We start from the raw sequence: 26,828 nt of genomic DNA on the forward strand, positions 1-26,828 counted from the left end.
AAAGGATTTGGTGGAAGTTGTAAAATATTAGACGAATATTAATTTAAATACAGTTTTATATTCGGGGCCTTTCAGAGAAAACTTGCGGCCCTTGGTAACTGAAATTATTGAGACACTTTAAAATTGTAAATTATGATGAAGAAAATATAAAATGTTCGTATTTGTTTAGTGCTATATATTATTTTTTTACAATTCTTAAGACTATTTATTTTATTTAGACCTGCTTCAACTCATTCATTTTCGATCATAAAAAGTCGTTAATCGTTTTTAGAACTCCAAAATATTGTTGACGTCCGTTTCGCCCATGTATGCGTTCGCGAACGCCGTCTTGTTCGGAAATGTCAATATTTGACAAACCAGTCGGCTTCGATCGTCATTACGAAACAGTCGACACACATCAAATTTAATAAAACTTATATACGAACTCCCGGGTTTCTTAATTCAGACCGAAAAACTAACCAATGATCTTTCTCATTTATCCTCTCACAAGCATGCAAAGTACAATTGCTATATATGGTAATATATTTAGGAATCCATCATTGAATATATAATAATTATATAAATAATTCTTCTAATTTGTGCTATGTAAATTTATAAACATATAAAAATTTGTTATACTCGTCGCAAGTTTTTTTAAGTTGTTTTATGTCTTTACGGATTTGGTTAATAAAATTTGTATGACATAATTTCTTAATTTCAGAAACACGTTCCAATATAAACAAATATTTTTTAAATATAGGAATTTGTATAATGTGACCAGACGTCCTCTTTTAAGGATTTTCCCCCTTAAATGTCTAAAGTGACATTTTTAGCTCCCGCAGCATCCCTAAATAAACAAGAGATTGCAAAATGACCTTTTTTTGCTTCCGTAGCAATTTTTTCTTCTATGTCCTCATCGAACAAAATTTTTGAAATAAATATTTTATTTTCAGTGTCTTCCTTTGAAAATTTTATAAATTACTCACCCTAGTAAAAACATAAAAAGTATTGTAGCAATAGGGCAAAACGGATTAGGTTCTATAGGCGACCCAATGCGTGAGAACCCCGGCCTAGATTAGTCATCAGTACTATCTATTAGATGCCTATGTTTTAGTATTGTAATTAAATTTTAAGCAACCTACTTAAATTTGAACAAAATTAAATACTTAACTGGCACTAAGAAATGACTTGAAATTCCACTGACCCCCCCGCCCTTAAAACTATGACATAATTTATGAAAGCCGCCTATTATTGTATTAGTCATTTTGTGGGACAAGATGCTCCTCAATTTGCGGTTTTTTATTTATTATTTGCTTCTACAGAAGCGTCCATGATGTATGGTGGCGTGACTTGAATTTCCAGTTCTCTTGGGTTACGAACCGTTCACTCCTTATTCTTTATACTGACCACACTCAAATGTATATTTACGCTGGCAAATTATCAAAAAAAACTAATTTTAATTTTACAAAAATCAGGGACCAAAATTAACTTAAAAGAAAACAATTTTGAGTAATACTGTTTCAACCATTAAAACTGTAAAAAGTGTCAAAGAAAAAAAAAAGTAAGTACAAGAACGGGAGAGATATCAAAACTTTATTCATGTGGTCATGATCTAAGCGACACACTTACAATTTGAGTATAATATTGCTTATTTATGCCGTTAAGTATCTTATCTTCGTTATTCCAACTTATTTATTTAGAAAGTGCTGATACTCATCATGCAATAAGCACTTTAATAAAAGTGCTAATATCAAATATACTTGAATGATAATTTCTATATTTAATTTTTTACACAGGTAACATTATCCCAGCGTTGTCATTTTTAGTTTGGTTACTGTGTAAGTAACGCTCTGCAATGTCAATGTCAAATAGCGGTTTTAACACTATTCTGTTTTAAACATAACTCAAAATGGCAGATGGGACCAAAAAGTTATCTTTTGGTTTCAAAAAGACAATAAAATCCCAACCTAAACAAGAAGAAGAAAAAAAGCAGCTCATTGATTGTTTGGAAGGTAAATCAATCAAAGTTATAGGGTGAGCCGCTTTTATAAAATTATATAAATCAATTAAAAGCATATTTATAGGAATTCAATATTTTATGTTATTGTGTTTATTTTTGGTTCAGAGGTGAAGCTCCCGAAAAACAACCGCTCGTCATACCTCTTAAGCCGAACGATAAGACGACAACAGCTGCGTCTTTACTGAGGATAGCTAAAGAGGTCGAAGCTGGAATATATGACACTGAGCCTAAAGAACCGAGTAACAATATAGAATTAATTATACAACCAATCGAAAATGAAACATTGGAAGCGAAGGCCACCAGAGAGCTGTTAGAAGAATCTAAAAAATCCAACAATCCTACAGTCCAAAGCAATGATAGTTTAGTCGTGCCGGTGGTAAAGAATTTGGACATTGCTGGTAAAAAGGAGGTATTGAAAGTTATAATCATTATAAAAAGTACTCAAATTTAAGTATCTTAATAACAAAAACAATTTAACAGATTTATTTTATATTGCACTTATCATAAATTATAGAAAAATCAGTGATTTTCAACGTTTTATTGTATTTATTTATTTTACTACTTTTTTGATAGTATTTTTTAATAATTTATTTTAATTCTTTTCTATTATTAACTTATTTGGTCTTTGTGGTATTTATTATTAAAGGCTCTCAATATATTTTATAAAGTGAATATAAAATATTTTTTGTAATGTTTACTTATTTTGAACTCTTTAATTTATTGATATTATTTTCTATAGAAATCATTTATATTAAATCAAAAGTTTTTTTTTATAAATATGTTTTCTTATTTATTTTTTCTTCAGTTATGTATGTAAATATATAACCATCTGGGGTACCACAAAACAGTGAAAGATTAACCACCGTACATGTACGCTAATACCACTTAATTTTGCCCTAAACACTACAGGAAAAAATATGGGCCATGTACAGTTTGAATCCAAAACTTTCAATTTTTAAGCATTGACTCACCATTGCTCTGTCGTCCGGATATTAATTTAATTTATTGACTCCTACTCTAACAGTCAAGAATGTTGCGACTTCACATAACTGATATTATAAGGGAAAATTACTCATGAGAATATAAAATTAATCAATAATTTAAAAAATCTTAAATTGCAGTAAAATTAATATTTTATTTATTATATACACTTAGGTTAATCATAAAAGTTGTATGTCTCACTTGTAAATATATATATATATATACTTTTTTCCAGTGTAAAATCAGGGCGCCAAAATCGTACTTACGAATTTGAACTTTTAAGATAAAAAAGGTCTAGCTTGGACATTTTCGTTCATCAAAAAAATCTCAAATTGTTTACATATAAAAAAGTATTTATCAGTACTATTTCCGGGGGAAGGGGATCAGATTAAGGCTTTGCCCTGGGCACAATTTTTACTTTGATGATAATATAACAATGATTTTGAAATTATTATATATTATGTTTTACTTGCACTCATCTGAGTAGTTATTTTAAAATATGAGATAAATTTTGCTACTTAAATTACAATGAAATAATTGGTTAAAGTACATACTTAAGCATATAATATTAATATAAGTAACTCAAACAAAATCTTTTAATCTTTGTAGGAAACTTACAACCGTGTAATTGTCAATTAACAAACCGATCTTTAATAATCAATTGAGTTTCCGAGTTTTCAAGTAGTCGTTTTGTCCTCTTCAAAATCTATATTAATTATTTTGAATGAGATATTTTCTCTTTTACGAGATTATATCCTGTCTAAAAGTTCTCTATGTTTGTCGCTTGGAATCGGAAAATAGCAAGAAATGTTTATTGATTATATAATAATTGTCGAATGAAATGTTTAATCCTGTTTATCGAAAACTTGTAATACACCATCATATTTCACATGAAAAATTATCTTATTATCTTAACTACTTTATAATTTTTATTTTTAAGTCAACCTTGGATGATTACGAGAATATCCCAATTATAGATTTTGGAATGGCAATGTTAAGAGGAATGGGCTGGGCTCCCGGTAAAGGAATGGGAAAACACGGGTAAGTTTTTTTGCAGTATTGATAATATTCATATATTTTACAAAGCTTGTATAAACTCTCTCGACAGTGTTGTAGATTTAAAATTACCAACTCTTCGACCGAAAGGTATGGGTTTAGGAGCAGACAAAGTTATTGTAGAATCTAAAAATGGTTCACAAAAAGCAGACGGTTCAAAAGAGGAGGAATTAAAGTTGACAATAGGTAGTTTTGTCAAAGTTATAACAGGCAAACAAATTGGTACTTATGGCCAGGTATGTTAACATTTTATACAAGCTTAACATTTTCATTTATTAATGAATTTATTTTTAGGTTTCAGGCTTTGACGAGGATGGCGGTCGACTCATAATGAAAACGGCTATAGGTGGAAAAAATCTTAATATAAACGAATACATGGTAGCAGTCGTTAGTAAAGTAGAATACCAGCGATCCTCTAAAGTTCTAAGTAAGAAGTCATTTAAAAAGTGGTTAATTAGGAAATATTGTTAAAGAAAATGTATGTATTTTTAGATTCAACGAAATATGAAGAATATTCTAAAGCCGAACAAAAAAAGAACCGTATAAAAACATCACCGTCTTCCGAAGTAAAATTAGAAAAGGCAATAAAACAGGAAACTACATCACGAGACGATAAAAATACAGAACGCGACAGTAGAAAATTCAACACAAATAGGCATAGATCTGATTCTATGAGTTCTCAGAGAGACAAAGGGAAGAAGTATGAACAAGATGTCAAAAGGCATGATCAACGACGGAGGTCTAAATCAGACTCTAGGAGTCCTCAAAGAGACACAGCGAAGAAATATGTACAAGACAGCAAAAGGCACGATCAGCGACGAAGGTCTAGATCGGACTCTAGGAGTCCCGCAAAATCTAAATATAAGCTAGAAGATCACAAAAGTAAAAAATACAATCGCGATAGATCCAAATCGGCTTCTAGGAGTCCTCCGAGAAAAAATAAATACGAAAGCAAACGACATAATCGCGATAAATCCTCAGACTCGGAAAGCTCATCCAGCGAAAGGCGCAGCAGGGACAAGAAGAGGAAAGGCAAAAAGAAGAAGAGAGACAGGAGTAGATCGAGAGGGCATAGAAAACACTAGTACATTTTAAATTAAATTTTAATAATAAATTCATACAAAAGTTTTTGACTTCAAATCAAATAAGATCATTTTAATGTAACTGAGTACAAAATAAATGTGAATATTTTGATAATAAATGTTTTAAGATTGAAATTGATACTGGGTTTGGTTCTTTTAATTATTCAACACTTTAAATACCTTTTGAGTATATATAATATACGAAATAGAAACATAATATAATTTAATACTTTCGTTGAATCAGTCTGCAGGAAGAGACCGACTTTTTGATCTTTTCCTTACGAGATTATCATTTTCATTCAACTTAGCGGCTGCTTCGGCTGGTACCTCTTTATTTTCAATTTGAGATGTATTTTTTATGATATTTTCAGTGACAGATTTAGGTATGAGGTCTGTGACTTTATTAATATGCAGCGATGTATGCTTCGACTTATCGTCGTCAGGCCGTGATTTAGATCGTGACCGACGTTTAGAGCGCGTTTTGCTTCTCGATTTTGATTTCGTTCTACAAGTTCGACTACGAGACTTGGATCTGTTCTTGGACCTGGATCGAGTGCGATCCCTTCGTCTCGATCGACGGCTTGATTTTGATCGCGATCTAGAACGAGATCGACTCCTAGTTCGCCTACTTCTTGACCTAGAACGCGAATAAGATCTGGAGCGTGAATATCTCGACCGGCGACGCGAACGGGATCTGGAACGAGACCTCGAAGATCGAGACCTAGATCTGGAATACGATCTTCTTCGGGATCTGCTGTGACTTCTCGAATACGATCTATACCTATCGCCTTCGGTGAGACTTTTGAAATACCTGGAAAGAGTAAATATAATTATGTCGAGAACAATTATGAGACTATTTTATCCTTAATATTTTTTTCTCACTTATAATATAACTGATGATTGGGATCCGAACTGTCAAAAAATGGCATCCTCGGCACGCTGCGAAAGCCACGAATGCCATAAGGTAGATTATTACTGCCCCTTCTTCTCGGTGCGAAACCCCGACCTCTGTTAGAATACCCGTAATCTTGAGGGTAATATCCGGGACGTGGATAAAATCCACCTAATTTGCAAATATTTGCTTAGAATTTTGTCTAAATTTATTTTCAAAGATAGTTATTTATTTACTTTACCTAAAGCTTGAGGATTATAATTAGGATTTACATAAGCGGGCCCATAAGCAGCAGTGTTGTAATTATATTGCGGCGGCACAGTTGCATCGACGGGTTCTAAAATATGCAAAATATTTTTTAAACACAATTTTAAATAACCATATAACTTTGGTTAAATTTAATATATCATACAATCTCATAATCGATGCGAAATACCTTTTTTTAACGTAGCGTCTCTTTCAGATGACAGCCTTTCGGTTTTCACGATTTTATCTACGAATTCAGGTATGTCCGAACCCGACGAGAGAGAGCTCATCGAAGAAGTTCGCTGTTTTTTCTTTCCAACGTCCAGTGCGGACCGCAAAACAGTTTTCCCTTCGAGCGCCTTCTGCAGCTTGATTCGTTGCTCCTCCAGTTCTCGCTCTTGGGCACTCTTGTATTTGCTGACGAGTTTGTCCCTAGTCGACTTCTCCCTAGTGTCGAACAGCAACGCGTTCTCCAGCTTTTTCAACTCTTTCTTTTTGCTGTCTTTCTTGTCCACGTCCACGTCGATGGCCTCGTTCTTTTTTAACGCATCACCATTTTTATACTTGAGCTGCAAAAGAAAAAAATTAACAAATCGATCAAAGCCAATGCGATACCAAGTAAAGTGAAAATCATCACCTGCAACCTCCTGAAGAGTTCTTCCATCAGCCGGATCGTCTGGAGCTTTCGCTGGGCCTTCAAGAGCTTCTTTTTTTCTTCGGCGACCTTCGAGTCGATCTCGTCGGCTTCTTTCTCCTTCAGTTTGGCCAACTGTTTCGCTTTGCGTCGCTGTTCTCGCTCCTGTCGGCGGAGGAGCTTTTCTCTCTCTCGTTGTTCTTTCTCGCGCCTAGAAGCACCGACCACCAAGCCCATGCGTTTTGAAACTATCGTTCCATGGCCGAGGCATTCTTTCGAATTTCACTTGCCACTCGCGATCGCTATATTTCTTTTATATATTTAACTAGTACACTTATAATGATATTTAAGAATAAGAGCTGCAAGGAACGAAATTTTCTGAAAAAAACTTAGAAATCCGAATGGCGGAGTTAGATTCGCGACCGTGCGTTTAATAAGATTTATATTTCATAGCAAAGGAGAGCTTCGTTCGAAAGACGAACTACGAAAACTCTCAAATACAGGAGCGCCGTCGTCGATCGTATACGAACCTCTCTGCTTCTTCTTTCTTCTTGACTTTCATCGCTTCCTCCGCTTCTTTGTCTCGATGAGTCTTTTCTCGAGCGGCGAGCCGTTCACGGACTATAGAACGCCGCTTGACAGAGGCGTCGGAGAGGTGCTTTGTGCGGTCGAAGTCGACTTTCAGATCGGCTGCCAACGCCTCTCCGCTGTCGAGCTTCTTGACAAGTAGACTTCCGCTGAGGGCTTCCATGGCTCTCGCGAACGCCGAGTACTCGCCATACTGGATGTAGCCTTCGAAGCGGACTCGCGAGTCGTACGAAAACTTGCTGACTCCGGCTATATTCTCCTTCATGCTCTTCCGGTAAGGATCGCAGGCCGGGACATCGACTCTGCGCACTTTTCCGAAGCGAGCGAAAACCTCGGCAAAAACAGCTTCCGAGGGCTGCAGGTCGCCAGTCTGCGGGGTGCTCTCGTCGAGGAACCACTCGACGGGGAGTCCGCCCAGCGCGATCGTGTCTGGCCTCTCTCCGGCCTTCATCTCGTCCATATCCTACGCGCAGTTATGTTAAAAACCGAAAATTTCGAGCGAGATAGAAAAACTAGATTGAAACCAGGATAATTGGGAATTTCAAGTTTATAAATAATATATTCTCAATTAAATATCTGAGTCTTATCACGTATCCTGCCACGGTATATTTTGATAAAAGACCTACTGCGGCAATTTACAAATTTAATTGTATAATATGTATACATATATGTATGTATGTATGATGAATGTTTTTTTTTTAAATATTTATATAGAACCTTATTTAAGGTGACGGTCACCAATGAGCGATGCAGTGTTGCCTAATACTTAGCGTACTGATTAAGTTTTGCATGATTTTTAAATTCACTTGTATATTACGTACGTATGTACATTTATTCAAATCGGCCAACTAATGCAATGACCAATTTTATTACCTAATATACAAAATTATTATAATTGTCAGAATTTGAAAATAATGAGACCCTTTTCTATTGTATGTAATTGATTTATTACATTAGTCTAGAAATAGTATAATAAAGATTGAAAAATATACGTTTCTAAAGAAAAAAACCTTTTTATTGAATCTTTATTTGTAAAAAATTCCCGAACCATTCACAGGCGATACTTTCGTTCATATTATTTGATATATTACATAAAATAAATAAGGGTCTCGTTTTTATCAGAATACAACATCGGTGACATCTCTATTTTGGGGTCCGGAAAATTTATCTCGCAATTCACCACTAGCAATTTATCACCGCTTCAATTGATCGCATCAACAATTTCTAACCTACAAGTGATTGCCAGGCAAAACATACAATTTATTGGTCACTTTAAATTGAAAAGTACAGTTTTTCTAAAATGTTATTTTTACAATCCGCGCAGTGAATAAATACGGTTTCATTGATATTAATCAGTGGAATTATAAATCAATTGTTTGATACATTTTAACTGGCCTAGTTAGTAAAATTATATTCATACTATTTAAAATATAACTTCACTGTTACAGTTGCGAAACGTTTATTTGCTGTTCAAATCAAAACCTTACCTGATGAAAGTCAACTAAAACTAATTATAGTATTTGAACTTACATTAGATTAATTTGTTTATGTTAGGTTTGTGTTTGAACAGAAAATGGACGTTTCGCAACTGTCAAATTGAGTTTAATAAAATTTTTTAGAACAGCATATATTAGGTGGACCGAAAAGTAACCAAAATTTTTGTTTGCTTGCATAAAACATTTATTTACAAGATCATATTAAATACTAAATTAAAAAAAAATCCATCATTATTAATGACCTTTTGACAACGTGTAGGCAAATTTTCAATTCCCTTGTTGCAGAACTCTTGGTTTTTAAACAAAAAACTTTTCTAATTTTTTTTTTATTTCGCCAACATTTTAATTTTTTTTTTCGTAACGAATGTTTTATTGACCTAAATAGATGGTTATCATACACTGCGAAATCAGGTGAATGTGGGAGATGGGGTAAAACTTCCAACTCAACCTCGGGTAAAGGTAAAGGGTCAAATTTTTTTTTTTGAAAGAAACCATAAATTCACGGTTTTTACTTTAATATAATGATAAAAACTTATGTGATTACTAGACCGGGTATTGAAATAAACAGATTTGAAAAAAATTTTGATTACTTTTCGGTCCTCCTAATAATTTAAAACTGTTAAAATACGTATTGATTTTAAAAAAATGAAGACTTGCCACAACATCATTCTAGCAATAAATAAGCGAGTTTATATTATATAAACACATCCCATTGCTTCTAGACGGCAAAATATGCTAGTGATCGTAGGCTATAAATTGTTTATGCGATCAATTTACAAGGCGGTAAACTGCTAGCGATTAATTGCTGGTGGTGAATTGCTGGCGGTAAATTTTCTTAGACTCCCCTATTTCAGTGATGAATAGCGAAATTTGAAATAGATGTCCTTCAGAAAATAAATTACTCCGAAACAAATTGACGAACCTTGTCCACGCCCAGGAACAGATAGTCGTTACCATTATTTAGATAGAAATCAATAGAATCGACATAAAAACATAATTGGTCTAAAATAATCATTATACAATTGGAAATGTATATAGAAACGATAGTTTTTCAATTTTACCTACTACTACAGTGTGACTGATACGTGTATACTCTTCTGATATAATTTCGATTACATGTGATTTGTATTGGAAAACATCGTTTCTCTAGTATATTTGTGGTTACATATTCTAATTTCATTTGCATTTCAATGTTAAAATTTGGTGTTTCGGTGATCGCTGGCGATTCAAAATAAATATTGATGGTCACGGGTGATCGACATGGCGCAGTGGTCAAAATAAATGACGGCCACCAGTGGCCTACGTGGCAGGATACGTGTTAATAATATATTAAGCAAAAGATTTAGCGACTGAAAGCGTTGTAAGGAAACGATTCCCTTCAAAACTCCCCCCCACTTCCCCTATCCAACCTTTGTCTCCAAAAAGGATAGTGATACCGGAGCAGCTAAATCGCGACGGTCTACCCGTCCAGGTCGTCTCTCGTGACGACCTTGGAAGGAGGCCTGGCATAGAAAGCCAGGCTAGGTAAATCCGGTCGCTCATGGGCCGAAACTTTTAAGCCTGATGCGACCGTGGGAGGAGGTTTTGCACCCAAGGACCTTCCTTCGAAGCTGACGGATCTAATAGAGAACGCCAATAAGAGTTTAAGGCGAGATTTATACATACTCTATTTGCGTTATTGAGAAAGAAATGGCAAGTTTGGGTTTGGGTAGCTCTAAAGCACACAATACGGATATATGTTCGATATACTTATCATTACTCAGATTGATTGATAAATATAAAAAATATAGTAATGATTTTAATTTCTATAAATACGTTGAAATAATAAACAGGAGATATGAAACGTATATCCGTATTGTGTGCTTTAGAGCTGCATAAGCCCAAACTTGCCATTTCATTCTCAATTATAAATAATGATGAAATGGATAGCTCTCGAACTGACTAGGTTAACGCAAATAGAGTACGGCTATTTATTAATTATTTTTCCATAAATAAATTACTTTAATTGAGCGATGTTTTTATAAAATTAAAGACTATGAATATGGACCATAGAGTAAAACATGGTCACGGACAATAACAATTTCACTGTAACAAAGTCAAAATTGGAAATAGCGAAGAAAATTTCCTTTGACAAATCCTTCTATTTCGCATCAAAAAAATTGAGAATTGTCGACATTCTATGTCAAGAACATATGTATACTAATCGAATAAACCTATGACCAGATTTTGAAAATATCAAAGGACGCTAAAAAAATTGTTGAGCTCCTAACGGTACTTTTATGACACCTGACAAACCTTTCTGTTTGTATCTAGCTCACGATCCACAGGTGAAAAGGCTTGATATACTACGTTTCCCAATCGGCCCGGTGAATCAATCCGTAGGGTACCTGCGCATCGCGGAAGAACGAGTCCCAGGCGTGGCGAGTGGGCTTGTCGTCGGACGCTTCCTCGGCCGACAGCCGCAGCGGCTCGGGGAAGTCTTTGAGCTGCACGCGCGCGCCGTCGAGGCGGCGTAGGGCGTCGCGAACCTCCCTGCGCTCGTGCAGCTCGCCCTCGAGCGTCACGTCTCGCTTCGTGGTGGCGGAAACCCGGAGCGAGGCGAAGGCGTCGGCGGCGAGCAACTTCCTCACGCGCTCCGCGGCCTCGAAAGCGGACACTCGGCCGGAGCCTTCCTTGGGCAACGCCAGTCGCATGCGCAACCTGGCCGCCGGCTTCATCATCAGCTTCCGCCCCTGGTGCAGCGAGACGCAGTCGGACAGAGACCGCACCCGCCGGAGCTCCATCGCGACGAACGACGCGCGGTGTTACCACTCTCCGAGTCCATCTGACAGAAGCGGAGAATGTCACAATTTACTATTTTTATAAAAATTCTTTAATGCTGACCATATTTCTGGTGAATTTATAAATGAAATCCGAATTCGAGACTAACAATATTATTATGAAACAAAAATCCCTCCCCCCTCTCTTCCCTTCTCTCCCCCAATGCGAATGTGGCGTTTGAGTTTATGGTCAACGCCGAGGGTCTTAAGACCGACAACGACGGCGAGTACGTTTGCGCCGGCTCGCGGCGGACGTAAACAAAACTGGCGCTTTCTACGGCGACGCATGGTATAGCCGAGATGAGCATCACGGTCGAAAGAAAGAAGACGGACTGCTCGGCGCTGCCGAAGGGATGGCAGCGCGAGGAGGTGCTTCGAAAATCCGGCTTGTCCGCCGGAAAAGTCGACGTTTACTACTACAGGTATTTTATACTCTGCGAAATTTTTTTTGCGGCATTTGCCAACTCTCGGCAGATTTTGATTCAAGTCAGTGCATCGGCGTCCATCCAACGTTGCTTTATTATATTCGCTTATTATCAACGCTGATAGGGCAGATTGGGGAGACTCGATTTCTTCGACGACAATTTCACAAAGGTGTAATTTATTCGTACCGTCCTTATGTTGCCTATTGAATCTTATATTCACACATATTCTATTCGATTCAATTCGAATGTTTATTCTCGTCTTCTTGATAAACCTACTTTTCTATTCCGAATAGAATACTTTTAATGACTTACTTTTATTTTAAAAGAAATCGAGTCTCACGTCTCTCCTATGTAGCGTTCGCAGCATTAACACGATTTTCTTGTTGTCGGCAGTCCGTCTGGTAAAAAGTTTCGCAGCAAACCACAGCTGGCACGATACCTCGGAGACAGCTTGGATCTTGCTTGTTTTGATTTTCAACAGGGGCGCCTTAACTCCCTGTTGCTACGGAAAAATAGAAAACCACGCGGCACACAGTTCGATTACAGGTTTACAAATATATCTATTTTATTCGATTCGCTTTTATTTCGATACGATTTCGTCGCAAAAATGTATTTAATATGCACTGAATCAAAAGTTACGAGCGGTAGAACTAGCAGTAGCGTCTATCGCGAGTTGCATTCAATTAGTATAATTCCCAATATACAAATTATAATGTTATTTGTCGTTTTTTACACAGCCGAGGAGTTCGCTCCGACGCTTCCCTAGTGCCACCGATACGCCAGACGGCCTCCATATTCAAGCAACCCGTGACGGTTCACAAAACGCAAGAGAGCAAAGTGAAAACGGACTTTAAGCAGGGGCCTCAAGATAAACCGAGGCAGTTATTTTGGGAGAAACGACTGGAGGTTTGAATTTTTTCGATGATCGTTCAAGTATTCGCCCCGTCGAATTTATAATTTTAATTTCGCTCTCAGGGTTTGAGCGCGTGCGACGCGTGGGGCGTTCTAGGCGGCGCTTCGCTTCCCAGAGGGATCAAATCGATCGGTCCGCATATAAACGAAGCGACGACGATTCAAGCTTTGGCTACGGCCCTTCACGTGACGCCGAGACCCGTGACAGGTAAAGTCAAATTCAGCGATCCCGTGATTGGCGAATAAAATTCACATAACGCTATTAAAAATGTTCACAGGTCAAACGGCCTCGAAAACGTCCATATCACAAAATCCCGGGGTGTTCGTCAATCCCGAGCAGCCTTTAGTCCAAGCGGTCAGCGTCGTGGAAGATGACATCAGACGGCAAGAAGAGAGGGTGAACAGAGCGAGAAAAAGACTACAAGAGGCCCTCGTCGGCATGTAGTGACAAATTTTAATAAATAACGATAGACCGATCTTCTCCGATTATATTTATGTATAGTAGACCTCCTATTGTTTCAGGTGAAGCCGAAAAAGACATTCCCGCGTCGGAAATGTCCAAATAAGTGTTAAAAACAGTCATATAAGAAATATGAATTTATATTGTCTCATCACGATCGTCGGTCGTAGGCGAAGAAGACAACGTCAAAGATTATTTTTAAGAAAACGTTTTTAATAGTCGCGAATCAATTTCGCCTCGTCTGTAATCAGTTAAAGCATCGGTTTAACTATATCGCTAGTTGTATAAGATTCGTCTTACGGTAAATAATATTCTGCATATATTTGTCGTCTTTCGTCCTCGATAGTATTTTATAAATTGAATGTTCTATTATTATTGTGCATCGGTGATAGTCTTATTGTGTACTTATGATTTTTTGTAAAAGATCATACCAAAAATGTTTTTTTTTTGTGAATATTTATATTTTTCACTGTTAAAAAAATGAATTTTTTTAAACAAGTTTCGAAATGTCTTTTATAAAAAAAATATTTATTAATTCGATATTACAATAAAACCTTATTAGAATGATGTATTTATCTTATTTGTAGTATTTATCACTCGAGTTTTCGAAGACTGCCGCCGAACAGGATACCGTCAGTTGAAAAAATAACACATTAGTGATGATAAAAAAGTATATTTTTTAATAACAAATTATATAAAAGCACTTTGACATTTCTCAATAGATCGACGTGTCAGCTCTTCTTTGGTACAATGTAATTATCCGCCTAGTAATAAGATAGAACAGATCGATTACCAGATGTGTTCTATTATTCTTAATATTAATGGAATAAATTGAACTAAATTAGTGATGAGCAGCCCGAGACTAAAAGTATAAATATCAATACACCCAAAGAAAAACAACCAAATCGCTGGCATACCATAATGTGTTCGGAGCTACGTGAAGTTACCCATTGCTTTCGGTACAAAAATTAGCCGTTATGCATTACTTTCACAGAGCTTGTCTTGCAATTGGTGTCTTATATTTATTCATGGATCTCTGAAACTCGTATAGTTTAATCCTCGAAATATGGACATACAACTATTTTATGTATGTATAAAAGATGATGGTGTTTGTTAGATATGTTGAGAAAGAATATCTGAATCAAGCTCCATTACGAAACTAAACATTCTTCAAAATTTTTAAAAATACAAGGACGATTGCGGAAAGAAAAATTAAATATATTGCAAAAATGTCTTAAGCGACAACAAAATATTTTTAAAATGGCCTAATCATCACTTGATATGATAGTTCGTGCAAGTTATATCAGTCAAATTTTAGCAAAAAGAATGAAACCGATTACTGATGAAGAATTAATAAAAGAATGCTTAGAAGTTGTAACAGAAGTTGCTTTCCCAGACAAAAAAGTAACGTTCTCAAAAATTATTTTATCTCGGTTTATATTTGCGAGAAAAATGGATGATCTCTCAAATAATACAGAATTAAATTTAAAGAAGCGAATCTCGAAACGAGTGGACATCTTTAGCTTTGGATGAAAGTTGTAGCATTAGCGACACAGCGCAACTTGCAGTTTTTGTTTTAAGAGAAACGGATTTGTTTTAATTTTATTGAATAACTACCATCCTTGGTCCTATTAAAAAGAAGTTCCACCGAAGTAGATATTTATGAAAAGTGATTTATGCCGATTTAATATGCCAATAGAAAAGATCATGGAAACATCAACAGACGGAGCGAGAGTCGTGTCTAGTATGAATATTGGAGTGTCAGGACTTTTAACCAAGAATGTGATGCAGGCTACAGAACGAGAAATTATCGTTTCTCATTGCATTTTTTATTAAAAACAACAAATGTTGTCACATCAATACATAAAAATTGACAATTTTTATAGATCTCGATGGCTAAATCATCGTCAATTTAAAGAATTTTTAATAGATGTTGAAAGGTAATATGGTGATGTTATTTTAAAAACTAAAGTTCGACGTTTAAGTCACAGTAAAATGTTATAACGGATGTACAATTTAAAAAACAATCAAATTGTTTTTAGAGATGAAGGAATACTCTTCTTTTCAGAGAAAGGATGTGTGATTTTACTTTTTATGTTGATATTACACAATGGAATAATTAAATGTAGACCTTCAAAAGGACCAAATATACTGATCAATCAAAGGTTTGATAATATAAGTGCTTTTGAAATTAAACTTACATTGTGGAGACATCAACTGGAATCCAATAATATGGCACATTTTTCGACGTTAACAATAGAAAATCTATCGAAAGAATAAAAGAAAAAATGCAGAATAAATACTTGAAAGAATTTGATTCCCGGTTCAAAATCTTACGAGAAAATGAAATTTCTAATATATTTTCATCGTCTTTCAAAATAATTGTTGAAAAAAAGCCTGAAAAAATACAAATGACGATAATTGCTCTACAATGCAAAACCGAATTAAAAAATAAGTTTCAAAGCCCCGATCTTCATTTTTACAAACATTGTCCACCGGGAAAATTACCGTTGGTAACTGACCATGCTAGACAAATGGTAAATTTATTTGGAAGTATTATACTTACCTCTGCGAGTAACTGTTTTCCAAAATGAAAATTATTAAACACGAGCATCGAAATCGCATTGGTGACAAAAGGCTCAAAAATTACATACGAGTTGGAATAACTTTGAATATCGAAAAAATTGTTGATCAAAAACAATGCCAATTATCTGATTAATATTTTGATGTTTTAAGTTTCTTTTGGTATTGTTTTCTTTTTGTTTTAACAGTTTTGTACAAATTATATAATTTTTCATTTTTTATATCGTATTATATATATAGTTTTATGTGCAAATGTGTCATGTTAAAATTTGTTTATAAAATTTAATAAAAAAATTACAGCATTAAATATTTTGTTAAATATTACATTATTTCATTTTAGATAAAAACATAACTCGGTTTTTTGTGAGAGTTGTGGTACGCATGGCTTCTCAGGTTTTCGGTTGCAGCCCGCTGCGAAAAAAGGTTGCTCACCATTGTTCTAAATAATAATCATTTAAATTTTAGTGCATTTAATAACAAAAACATTTTTTTACATTTTTATGTATAGTTAATTTCTAAAACGTCTCAAAGTTTTATGAGCGTTGAGACTATTATTTTTAATAATTTGACATATTATTTAATAATATATGATATTTTCAACAATTTAGTTAAAGGTATTAAATTTCAAACATGATATGGTACGTATGAAGTAGACGATTCGTTTGAAATGTTATAACTTGAGTCCCATTGGTAAATTAATTAGTCAGATGGCCGACGCCACAATTTTTCTACTAACCTACGAACTATAAATTATTTAAATACAATCCGCCTAGAGGAATGTTTGTACTGAATTCATCGAAGCATTCTCACGCACGCTCAACGGCACTACTGAAGAAGACTTCCGTTTATCTTTCTTTTATAAATCTTAAAGAATTAATATTTAAGGCTTTGGTAAGAAATTTTTAATACTACTTAAGAAGTATAATTGAATTATTACTAGATCACAAAGCATGTAATCTAAAATCGTCGAATCACAATATTTAAAAATCTAAGGCGCTCGTTGTTCAATTTAATTGACGTCGAATTTAAGTCCAAGGATAAAAGTTACAAAAGCATACAGTGCCTACTATGGAGTATCCTAGAAAGTACAATTTGATCAATTTGAAACTTCGATATGATATATTTTTAGATAAAATAAACGATCTCCAACGACTCTGCATATTGTCGACGCCTTCCAGGTTGGTTATTGCGAAATAATCGCCCGATATTTTCGCAGAAGTGCCTATTTTTCTGAAGTGTTCATTGATATGATTCTGTTCTGTCATTTTGGAAGGTTGCGTTCTAATCTTCATTGCCATGAACCAGTACAACAGAGGACTAGCTGATGCTACGAGTCGCGTTGTGACTTGTACGTGAACGAAGAAGAGACTGAATGCGATCAGACATACGCCGTGAACGACGTAAACGAATATTTCGGGATCATACAACACAGAATCGTTGGGAAGTTTGATGGATCTTTTGCTTTTTGAAGCGGCGCTGTCGTAACTGGCGGTCCTTTGAAACCTTCCCATGTTAATGCCCAACTTGAGGCAATATTTAAAGTTTTGAACGACGAATCGATAACAATTGCTCGATATTATGTATAAAATCGGCGCCGCCAAAAGGAAGTTAGGAATTTGTTTCCATTGATAATAATTTAAAAATCCTACGTTCCAATAGTGCTTCTGGACGTAAGAGTACGCCATGGGAACGGTAGAATTGCACCATTCGCCTTTGGCCTGTCCAGGTAGCACCCACTCTCCTTCTATCAAATGCTGAGGTAGATTATGCTCATGGTGAATACAAAACTTGAAATAATTGTAAGTCTGGATCAAAATATACGGCAGTAAACTAATGGCTACAGTTAATGTCAACGCCATTGTAGAAGCTATCAAAGGAAACGACAGTAATGGAATTAAAATTCTATATCTTAGAGTACGATATTTGAACAGAATTTCCGGTAAGGTTTTCTCCGTTACGTTTTTGATACACGCGTATACGATGAAACCGAGATTTAATAAGCCGTTGGAGCGGGTTATTATTGATAGACTGATGGGAATACTGCTGACGATATCGACGTTGGTAAAACGTAACGTCTCTCGGCCCGTGCATTTCATCATGCCGTAGAACGAGAGCCACGCAAACAGACTTTCGGAATAAAACGTCGTAAAAAAAATACTACCAGGATTGACACAAAACAGTATAGCCGATTTATAAGCTAAACTTTCGTTTTTCAATACTTGCAAGCTGAGTTTATAGAGCGCGTCGGCCGCTTTGACGAAGAAAAATACGTTCAAGACAGTACCAGACACCAGCAATAAACTATGATAATTTAAAATGGAACCGAACACGTGCGACAGCGCATACGCTAAATATCTCACAGTGAGCGGGAACAGCGGGAAAAACGCTAAACAATTCTCGTAAGTATAACCGTATTGCGCAATGTGTATAAAATACTGAGCGTCCCATCTCTTCAGTCCGCCCAGCAAGAGATCTACGCCGTTGTCGAAAAACGAATTCTGCAAATCTGGATCTTGGGGGCTGATGAAGACGTGCGCGTTATGATCGGGCAGGATCAAATTGAAGATCGTCTGAGAGGATATGAGAAAAATCCTGGTCGCCAGCGCGAACCAAATAATCTTCCGTCTGGGGGAATACATCTTCGTTCTGGAAATTGTCAATCCATCGTTATCTTTCGGTCGTTTCGCGCGCAGATGTCTTTTTCTTCACTTTTGACAGAGTTAACCGTACATAACGATTAATATGCATCTATAAATTAAAAAAAAGACATATTAACATAAACCGTGAGAGAGAGTAATGTTTGATTTGAATTTTAAAACCTCCTAGACGATTCGAGAAGCCTTCCCATCGGGCTCGAGTGGAAAGGGAGTCTTATCGAACAGGAACCCAACCCAGTTGCGGGTACAGTTCTGTCATCGCAGTCGGTGTTGCCATTTCGTCGTTTCTTGTAATGCGGCAATCGTAAAATATATTATAATAATCATTTTTCAATATACTTGTAGGGAGCCAATTTGTATATTTATATAAATATATATACATTAATTTAGATTTCATTATGGCCAAAACTTGGCGGCACTCTTGTAACACTGGCGTAACGACGTGTCTAATTGGCACCCGTCGCCAAACCCTTGATGTACAATACACCTTTTTCTGGAATTCCGTGTTGCGCATACTTGAGGTATATAAAGTGACGGTCATTTCACAACTAATATTTCAAGACATTTTTCGTAATTGTTACGTTTTTATCCAACATTATTAATAAACTAATGTGCTCAAAATTAGTCTTCAGCGAAGCCCTCGTTGGAGCGATAATTTATGTAATATTTATAAGATTAATAATTTAATATTTATTTATCAGATTATTTTCATAAAGGGTTTTTGAAAACGGCATCGCGAAGGTAAACCCATGTACTATGCCTAAAACATATTCTGTCATAATTGTATATATTTGTTATTATTAATGGAATTAAGTAGTTCCGAATGTAATAAAAAAATGATGTAAGAAATGCTGGAATCATATATGCAGTTGTGTGCTGCTGTTGTGTGCGTGTGACAGAAAGTCACACGCACACAACAGAAATGTTGTGTGCGTGTGGAAGAGGTGGAGCCCGGGACCACTCGGTCTATAATATAATACAAAATCCCAATACTAAGATGACCAGATTTTGAAAATATTAAAGGAAGACACTAATAATAAAAAGGCCATATTAAAATTTTTTCTTCGAAGAGGATAAAGAAGAACAGATTGTCGGAATTTTCGATCCATCGGCGATCGCAGCTTTTGGGGTTTTATTATGGCTCTCTATGGCATATTTTGCATCTTTACTTACGTACTTACACTCGCATAAAATTTAAATAACATAACAAGAAGATACCCAAAGACCATGGGCAGCAAAAAATTTACACAGATTGGGCAATAGCGCAGCAAGAAGTTAATGCTGATTTTTTAAAAATCTTCTTCTTTAATGAGGTATATTTCCACCTCTTTGGGTATGTTAATAAACAAAATTGCCGCATATGGGGGCGAGAATAATACTCATGTGATTCACGAAAGATCATTATTTGCTCAAAGAGACTGTTCGGTCTCATTGTGGTCAAATGGCGTCATTTGGCCTTACTTTAAATATTTTGCGTGATAAGTTCCCAACTCGCATTATTTCACGATTTAGTAACGTCAACTTGTCGCTACGATTACGCAATGTAACGCTGTTTGATTTTTTTGTGGGGTTAAGCTGAGAGTAGTGTCTATGCCGACAAACCCGAAACGGAGCACCTAAAAACCATCATCCGCCAAGTTATAGCTGAGATACCGTCCAAATGTATGAAAAAGTTATCGATAATTACATCGAAAGGATCGGATGCTGCAAAAGGTCCAGAAGCGGCCATTTAATTTATTTTATTTTTTTATAAATAATAAAAGCAATTCGTAATAAATATAGCAAATATTCAATTAATAAAAAAAATCTGAAGATAAATTTAAATTTGTGTGTATTTTTCTACAAAAGATCAGACATTGATGTTGGATCATCGTTTACTTGCACCCTTGTATGCTGCAAACCAAATAATATACCCACCTGAAGTTGTTCCCGCCCATATTTTATATTTATATCTAATTGGTTCACCTCAAATAAATTCTTTGTAACTATGTTTTCCATAATAAGGCACCATGGATTCAACAGACTATGTTCTTTTTTATGTGGACATTTCCTCATATACATCAAAAATTTGGTCGATATAATGGCGAAATTTACAAAAAATGGTCGGATTTACTCAAATGTTGATTATATACACAATGCATATCTTAAGATATCGTTTAAAATCCGTCTCTCGATAAAGCCTAGCGATCAAATTATTGCTAGAATCCGGCGAGTTTTCCAACAATTTCGTATTGTACATTGTCCTACTGTATCAAATAGGGTACACCATATTTCAAAGCGAAAAAAAGTACACAAATATTAAAAAATAAACCACTAGTAATAATGTACTAGCGTCATGCCCAGAAATATTATTTATAAGTTAATTCCAAAATGTAATAATTAATTTTGAAACAAATATTTTTTACCTTTCAGATGACATCATATAAAAAGAACAACGAATCACGGTTTTAGTTGTGTTTATATTCACTCTCCGACAAATGCGAGTACTGAACTTTTTTATAGTTTTGTTTATCCCATACACTTGACGCGAAGCTAAATCAAGTTCTATTGTAATTTCAGCTGCTTGTAAACATGATAATGACTAAAAGCCAGAAACATGTAATTTATAACTTGTAAAACACTGAATTATTTTTGAAATAAACATTTTAAAAACAAAACTTGAGTAGATACAACAGAAAAAAGAGTTCAACGTTTACCGTATACATATAGTACAATAAATTTGTATCACGTGTGTCACGGTCTCAATTCGAGTTGTTAGGACCACGAAACGAGAAAGGTGCGAAGATGGATCCTAGACTGCGGCAATTGCGCATCCGTTCAGGAGTTGTGCGACGTTTAGCAAAAGAGCGTCAGGTATACTTCAAAGAAGCCGAGCAGCAAAAGGAGCGCCTTCAAAAGAGCAAAGATACTAACGAAGACGAGTATGTGGTCAAAAAGCAGCAAGAAGTTTTACAGGAAGCTCTTATGATGATTCCTGACTGCGACAGAAGGTTAGTAATCGTCGAAAGTTATTTATTTTATCAATTTTTATCACTCCCGAGATTTTGATCATACCGATATCATATTGCCGCATAACCTATAAAATGTCAAATGTGACTTATTTCCTTCTAGACTGGCGAAAGCTCAAGCCGAACTGAAAGACATTCTCGAATCGGAGCACGATTTAAAAGAAACCGAAGATTACAAAGCCGCGAGCATCGCCTTAAAAGACTCTTATGAACAAACTAATAAGGAAGTTGCCGCATAACCGCTATTAACTTATTAACTATTCCATTTCGCATTTAAAATTGTATATAGTATATATTTTTAACATTATTTTAATTACATATGCTTAATATTTTAAATTACTAAAATGAACGAAGACATCAATTTTGCAAATAACTTTTTCTCCAGTGTGTTAATACACTCTAAGGATGGAAACAATCTTAACGAGAGTAACTTACCAGATTTTCGCAATAATGTAATAAAAGTCCTTGACTTTTGTGAATCGATTCGTCAAAAGGAACACTATATAAGAACAAATTTGTCGGCAATGTCCGATCAGTGTTTCAATGAACATATAAAAAATATTGAATCCCTAAAATGTACACTTAATTTATATATGTCTATGCTAACTGATCCCGCACGCGTTGAATCGTTAAAAATTAAATTAGCGAAACGGACGAGCAAAAGGTTAAGACTCAAACGTTTGCGAAATACTCGGAAGTCACAAAAAAATACACGAAGAAAAGTGAACGAAGAGAAGCACGAGGAATTTGAGAAAGAATTGGCAAACGTTAAAGCTGAAATTGAAGAAATAGAAAGAGTGAGTATGACTTTAATACTATTAATCGTGCAATAAATGTGCATCAGCTTAGACTACAAAAAGTAATCTGTAACACTGTCAGCTAATTGTTATGAAAAGGTCAACAATAGCCGACTCTCAATTGTATGCAGACTTTTTCTCATGCAGAGATTTGTCTTAGTGAATGATATCAGGCAATATATTATTTTTTAACAATTATTTAGCATTTGGTCAATGGCTGCTGCACTCAATCCTGTACAACCATCTGTCAATAGCTAATGACTTCCGCGTTGCATTGTAACTGCTTTATTTTCTATCAATGAAGACTTAATGGCATCGATTCTTGCTTAATATCCAGAATGATTATGTCCTCTGACTCGTTTTGTTATGATTTCATTAATCACATGAAATATTTTTCACAAAGTAAAATGTATACGGTGAAACGGATGCTCTCCGATATAAATCTTTATTGTCTATTTAGTGATGTTTTCCTTAGCTGTCTTTCTTGGAAGCGGTTGGAAGGTATTCTCCAGATATTTTGCATGAATTTCTCCCTTTGATCTGTTCCTTGGCTGAGTACCGTCTTATTTTCTAAGTGAATGCGCTTGAAGTACTGGTCTTATCTTCTAGTGACTCTACCAATAATATTTTGTAGTTGTATCCGCAGTCATAGAAAAATGCTAATAGATTCTTGTTTAAACTTAATAAGCCCATGTGTAAGCTGATTTAAGACATTTTTATTAATAGGATTATGTGCTATTCATTATTAAAAGCTTTATACCATCATTTTTATCTCCATCTCTGATGTCGAGATAATAAAAAACAAGAATTTGCTCAATGTTATATAATAATAGTGTAAAAATAGCACATATTGATGACAGTATTTTATATTATCTATTATTAATTTACAGATAGAAATCGTTAACCTGGAAGCCAATGCTAAATTAAAAGATGTGCATAAACGCAAATCCGAAGCTCGTAAAAATGTCTCTCTCATAGACAGTCTCGGTAAACTTAGGTTGGCTAGAGAAAAATTGGCATTAGGTCGCGGTGATATTGTTTCATCTGCAGATTCAAAAATATTCACATCTTCAATAGGTACGATTTGACTGACTATCCTTAAATAAATATATTTGTATTAGAAAAAATATGTAACAGCTTATTATTTCAGAAAAACTTAAGCTTTTATGGAATAATGCTTTGTTGAAATATGAAGCTGAAGAAAAAACAATAAAATACATGCTCGAGACTAAGACAGAGAATGATGAGGTTGATAGGGTAGATAAAACATCATCTATTGTGAGAAATTGGAAATGTGTGATGTTCGGTGGTGATTTTATGCCGCAAAAGGATTTTAATGGAAATTTAGAACGTTTTTTATTAGTCAGGTAATTAATATTGATGAAATAAAAATATTCAAATTTCAAAAGTGTATAATTTCAAATTTATTTTGTTTTTAGAAAACAGTGGGATGAATATATGCGCTTTCAGAATGAAGGATCAAAAATTCCGTCAGGTTGGTTAACGCCGCCGCCGCCGTCCGAGAGTTGGAAAAAGTACATTAGTCATATAGCTTAATAACATTTTATTTTAATCTACCTTTTGAAGGAAATAAATAATTGCAAAAATATCATCTTTTTTTAACTGAACATAGTCCCATGTTTCCAAATTAAACTCTTAACCTTTTGACCGCGGATGACACCTATTTATGTCATCAAGAAAATTGCCAGTGCATTGTGCACCTAAAGGTGTCATGAACCTTTGAGTCTTGTAATGTTTTTTTGTTTAATTTAAGGTTTAATAACACTAATTTTTCGAAACTTAAAACAAACTTATGACATAAATAGGCGCACCCCCACATATTAGCAAAGTGCGAAATAACGTTCCAAAATACTAGCCGTGGGCAAAGGGTTAAAGATAATAATCCTTCCTAGAAAAAAGAAAGTTAGTGGTGCTCTACTTTTTTCGGTAATAATTATTTGAATATAGATAATTTTAATATGAATTCAAAATTCAAGGTCAAATTAAACTGGTAAAAATACGTAATATGTAAGTAGTTTTTTTATAGATAAATTCGGAAAATTTTGCTATATAATGCAATGATTGAACGTAAATTGTTGATTATAAGATATCCTAGGAAATAACGTAAATGATTCCGAATTAGATATATGCAATAAAATTACATTTGCAGAAGCTTGATGAAATTTTTGATTTTCTTAAAAATCTTATATTTAATTTAATTGTGAGGTATTTCGAAAAGTATCCGGGGGCGCAGACCTGTCGGTGTGGTATTTGGAGCTGCGATCAGTGAGTGGGGTTCTTACGCTATCCTCCATAGGACAGTGGCGATGGCTCCAGGTGTTAGGCCGGACCTCTAAGGGGGCTTAACATCTGGATGCAGCTATAGGAGCTGCGGTCTCTCGAGTTGCCTTATGTATGGAGCTGATTAGTCAAGGGTGAAACAGTGGCCTCTACCCATCTGCAAGGTTGGAGCATTCAAGTGAGGGCTGACAGCAAAATCCCGGTGCCAGTCTCAAGGGCGTAGGCCCTAACTCTTACTTCAAAACTATTATCTGATATCTGGCAGATTATCAGAACCAAAACTTCGTTGAATTAGATATCAAAAAGTCATCCTTCCTATTTTTTCTGAAATTGGTTTTTATCTGGTTCTGATTGGTTTGATATTTCACGGTTGCCGCAAAACCAAAAAAGTGCTTAAAAAAAATGAAATAAAATCCTTAATCTGTTTAAAATTTTAATTACAAGTTTTACAATAAATATGATACCCCTTCCAACAAAATTAAAAATTATTACTATATAAAACACGCATTCATTATATATTTACATGTACTTTTCTCACACTATACTATTTAAAACAATTAAAATTGAACTATACAAATGCACTTGTCCCTCAATCTACACAGTTTCGATTTGAGTCATAATTTATGTTCAATTTGTAATTTATGTATTTTGACAAGATATAAAATGTTATGCTTGAATAGTACATATTTTTATTGTAAAAAAATATAAGTACTTTTTAGAGCCAACCTTCCAGTTAAATATTATTCTTGATTTTACAGAAACAATTTACCGTGTCTATCTTGGAATATTTAAAAAAAGTGTTTCAAATTTGCAAATAACATTGAATTGCATTGTAAAATAAAACTTATTATATTTATGTATAATGGTAAGTAAATCCAATGTACATAGCTTACTTTACTAATATTTAATAATATTACAAATATTTTGTATATATGTACAAAATGTATAAAATATAGTTTTCTTGTCTTAAGATTTCTTTACGAAACCATAAAAATAACAAATTTGTAGTACTTACATTTAATTTTTAAAATTAATGTAAACACATCTTATCCTTTTATAACACAATTACTTGCCTGATTGCTATTAAGTTATATTCATAGTAAAAATATATATTTATAATTTATAACACATAATTTATATTATTTTTGTTTATTCATATATTAGTGTTTATTTTCTTATATTACTCTTGTCACAGTTACACTTAAATTTGTATAGTAACTTGGGAGTATAATGCAAAATTTGTCGAGATCATTGACACAGATGGATGAAAATTTAATTATCTACTTTGCCTAACTAAAATAATATTGCATTAAATCGTTTGTTGGCTTAACATCGTGTCCTCACTTGCTATGTGTGTATATTGCGAGAGAATTAAATAGATTACAATGTCCAAGTTTTAAAAATTAATCTATAGGTTTCTTATATAAGTTGCGTATACAAATTATGAGTTCAAATTTGAATGTTGATGTTGTTAACGAATCGGTGCATAATGTTATCGATTTGCTTATGGGACACGATGTAGGATTACTAAAAATCTTTAAAAATTGACACCTAAAATATAGATAAATCTGCACAAAATTCTTTGTCTACGTCAAAATATATATTTTTTTATTATTATACAATAAAAAGCATAAATTAGATGTGCCGTTTAGAATCAATATTGTGAGCGTACACATATATAAATTACGTTAAATGAAGTTTTCGGGATGCCATTGATCGTTATTTCGATTTTTCAATTTTGGTTTTATAAAAATAAGGTATTTAAGTTTTATTCTCACATCTAAAATTAAAAATCATTTCAAAAACACAAATTTTTAAGTTAGATTTAATATGCAAGGCCTATAAAAAAATTAAGATAAATATTATGGTACAATTTTCACTGTATTTTAGTT

At 34.5% G+C, this 26,828-nt stretch overlaps 6 protein-coding genes and 1 long non-coding RNA gene across 13 annotated transcripts in view; 4 read left to right on the top strand and 3 right to left on the bottom strand.

The window, feature by feature from the left end:
- Positions 1-26,828, bottom strand: part of LOC148226521 (uncharacterized) — a 123,437-nt gene that overhangs the window by 17,495 nt on the left and 79,114 nt on the right. The window lies entirely within an intron of this gene.
- LOC148226524 (G-patch domain and KOW motifs-containing protein) lies at positions 1,784-5,257 on the top strand. 2 transcript variants are annotated; one of them, XM_088204332.1, is made up of 6 exons: positions 1,784-2,013; positions 2,105-2,408; positions 3,921-4,021; positions 4,089-4,272; positions 4,331-4,463; positions 4,510-5,257. In XM_088204332.1, exons 1-6 carry the CDS (start codon positions 1,889-1,891, stop codon positions 4,542-4,544), a joined length of 882 nt encoding a protein of 293 aa, XP_088060458.1. In that variant the 5' UTR covers positions 1,784-1,888; the 3' UTR covers positions 4,545-5,257. The 2 variants fall into 2 exon arrangements, with proteins under 2 accessions (XP_088060458.1, XP_088060456.1); XM_088204330.1 differs by having other exon boundaries at positions 4,529-5,257.
- LOC148226525 (uncharacterized) lies at positions 5,124-11,796 on the bottom strand. Of its 2 annotated transcripts, XM_088204327.1 has the most exons (7): positions 11,362-11,796; positions 7,421-7,941; positions 6,894-7,101; positions 6,447-6,825; positions 6,252-6,347; positions 6,001-6,181; positions 5,124-5,929 (listed from the first exon to the last, which is right to left on the bottom strand). In XM_088204327.1, exons 1-7 carry the CDS (start codon positions 11,755-11,757, stop codon positions 5,359-5,361), a joined length of 2,352 nt encoding a protein of 783 aa, XP_088060453.1. In that variant the 5' UTR covers positions 11,758-11,796; the 3' UTR covers positions 5,124-5,358. The 2 variants fall into 2 exon arrangements, with proteins under 2 accessions (XP_088060453.1, XP_088060454.1); XM_088204328.1 differs by lacking the exon at positions 11,362-11,796 and having other exon boundaries at positions 6,894-7,249; positions 7,421-7,561.
- On the top strand, positions 11,436-14,157 carry MBD-like (methyl-CpG-binding domain protein 2). 5 transcript variants are annotated; one of them, XM_088204333.1, is made up of 6 exons: positions 11,436-12,215; positions 12,612-12,764; positions 12,956-13,124; positions 13,194-13,338; positions 13,409-13,571; positions 13,636-14,157. In XM_088204333.1, the coding sequence occupies exons 1-6, from the start codon at positions 12,094-12,096 to the stop codon at positions 13,694-13,696; spliced, it is 813 nt and encodes a 270-aa protein (XP_088060459.1). In that variant the 5' UTR covers positions 11,436-12,093; the 3' UTR covers positions 13,697-14,157. The 5 variants fall into 5 exon arrangements, with proteins under 5 accessions (XP_088060459.1, XP_088060462.1, XP_088060461.1 ...); XM_088204334.1 differs by having other exon boundaries at positions 11,978-12,215; positions 13,653-14,157; XM_088204336.1 differs by lacking the exon at positions 12,612-12,764.
- PIG-V (phosphatidylinositol glycan anchor biosynthesis class V) lies at positions 16,627-19,102 on the bottom strand. Its single transcript, XM_088204329.1, has 2 exons — positions 18,993-19,102; positions 16,627-18,921 (listed from the first exon to the last, which is right to left on the bottom strand). Exon 2 carries the CDS (start codon positions 18,810-18,812, stop codon positions 17,199-17,201), a length of 1,614 nt encoding a protein of 537 aa, XP_088060455.1. The 5' UTR covers positions 18,813-18,921; positions 18,993-19,102; the 3' UTR covers positions 16,627-17,198.
- Positions 21,578-22,618, top strand: Tbca (Tubulin binding cofactor A). Its single transcript, XM_088203335.1, has 2 exons — positions 21,578-21,820; positions 21,942-22,618. The coding sequence occupies exons 1-2, from the start codon at positions 21,615-21,617 to the stop codon at positions 22,075-22,077; spliced, it is 342 nt and encodes a 113-aa protein (XP_088059461.1). The 5' UTR covers positions 21,578-21,614; the 3' UTR covers positions 22,078-22,618.
- Positions 22,183-24,242, top strand: LOC148226529 (programmed cell death protein 7). Its single transcript, XM_088203334.1, has 4 exons — positions 22,183-22,635; positions 23,526-23,712; positions 23,786-24,002; positions 24,075-24,242. The coding sequence occupies exons 1-4, from the start codon at positions 22,183-22,185 to the stop codon at positions 24,190-24,192; spliced, it is 975 nt and encodes a 324-aa protein (XP_088059460.1). The 3' UTR covers positions 24,193-24,242.

The sequence above is a fragment of the Plectrocnemia conspersa genome, unplaced genomic scaffold, assembly GCF_051122295.1.
Source record: "Plectrocnemia conspersa isolate PC_06_02 unplaced genomic scaffold, ASM5112229v1 ptg000014l, whole genome shotgun sequence".
Taxonomy (NCBI): domain Eukaryota; kingdom Metazoa; phylum Arthropoda; class Insecta; order Trichoptera; family Polycentropodidae; genus Plectrocnemia; species Plectrocnemia conspersa.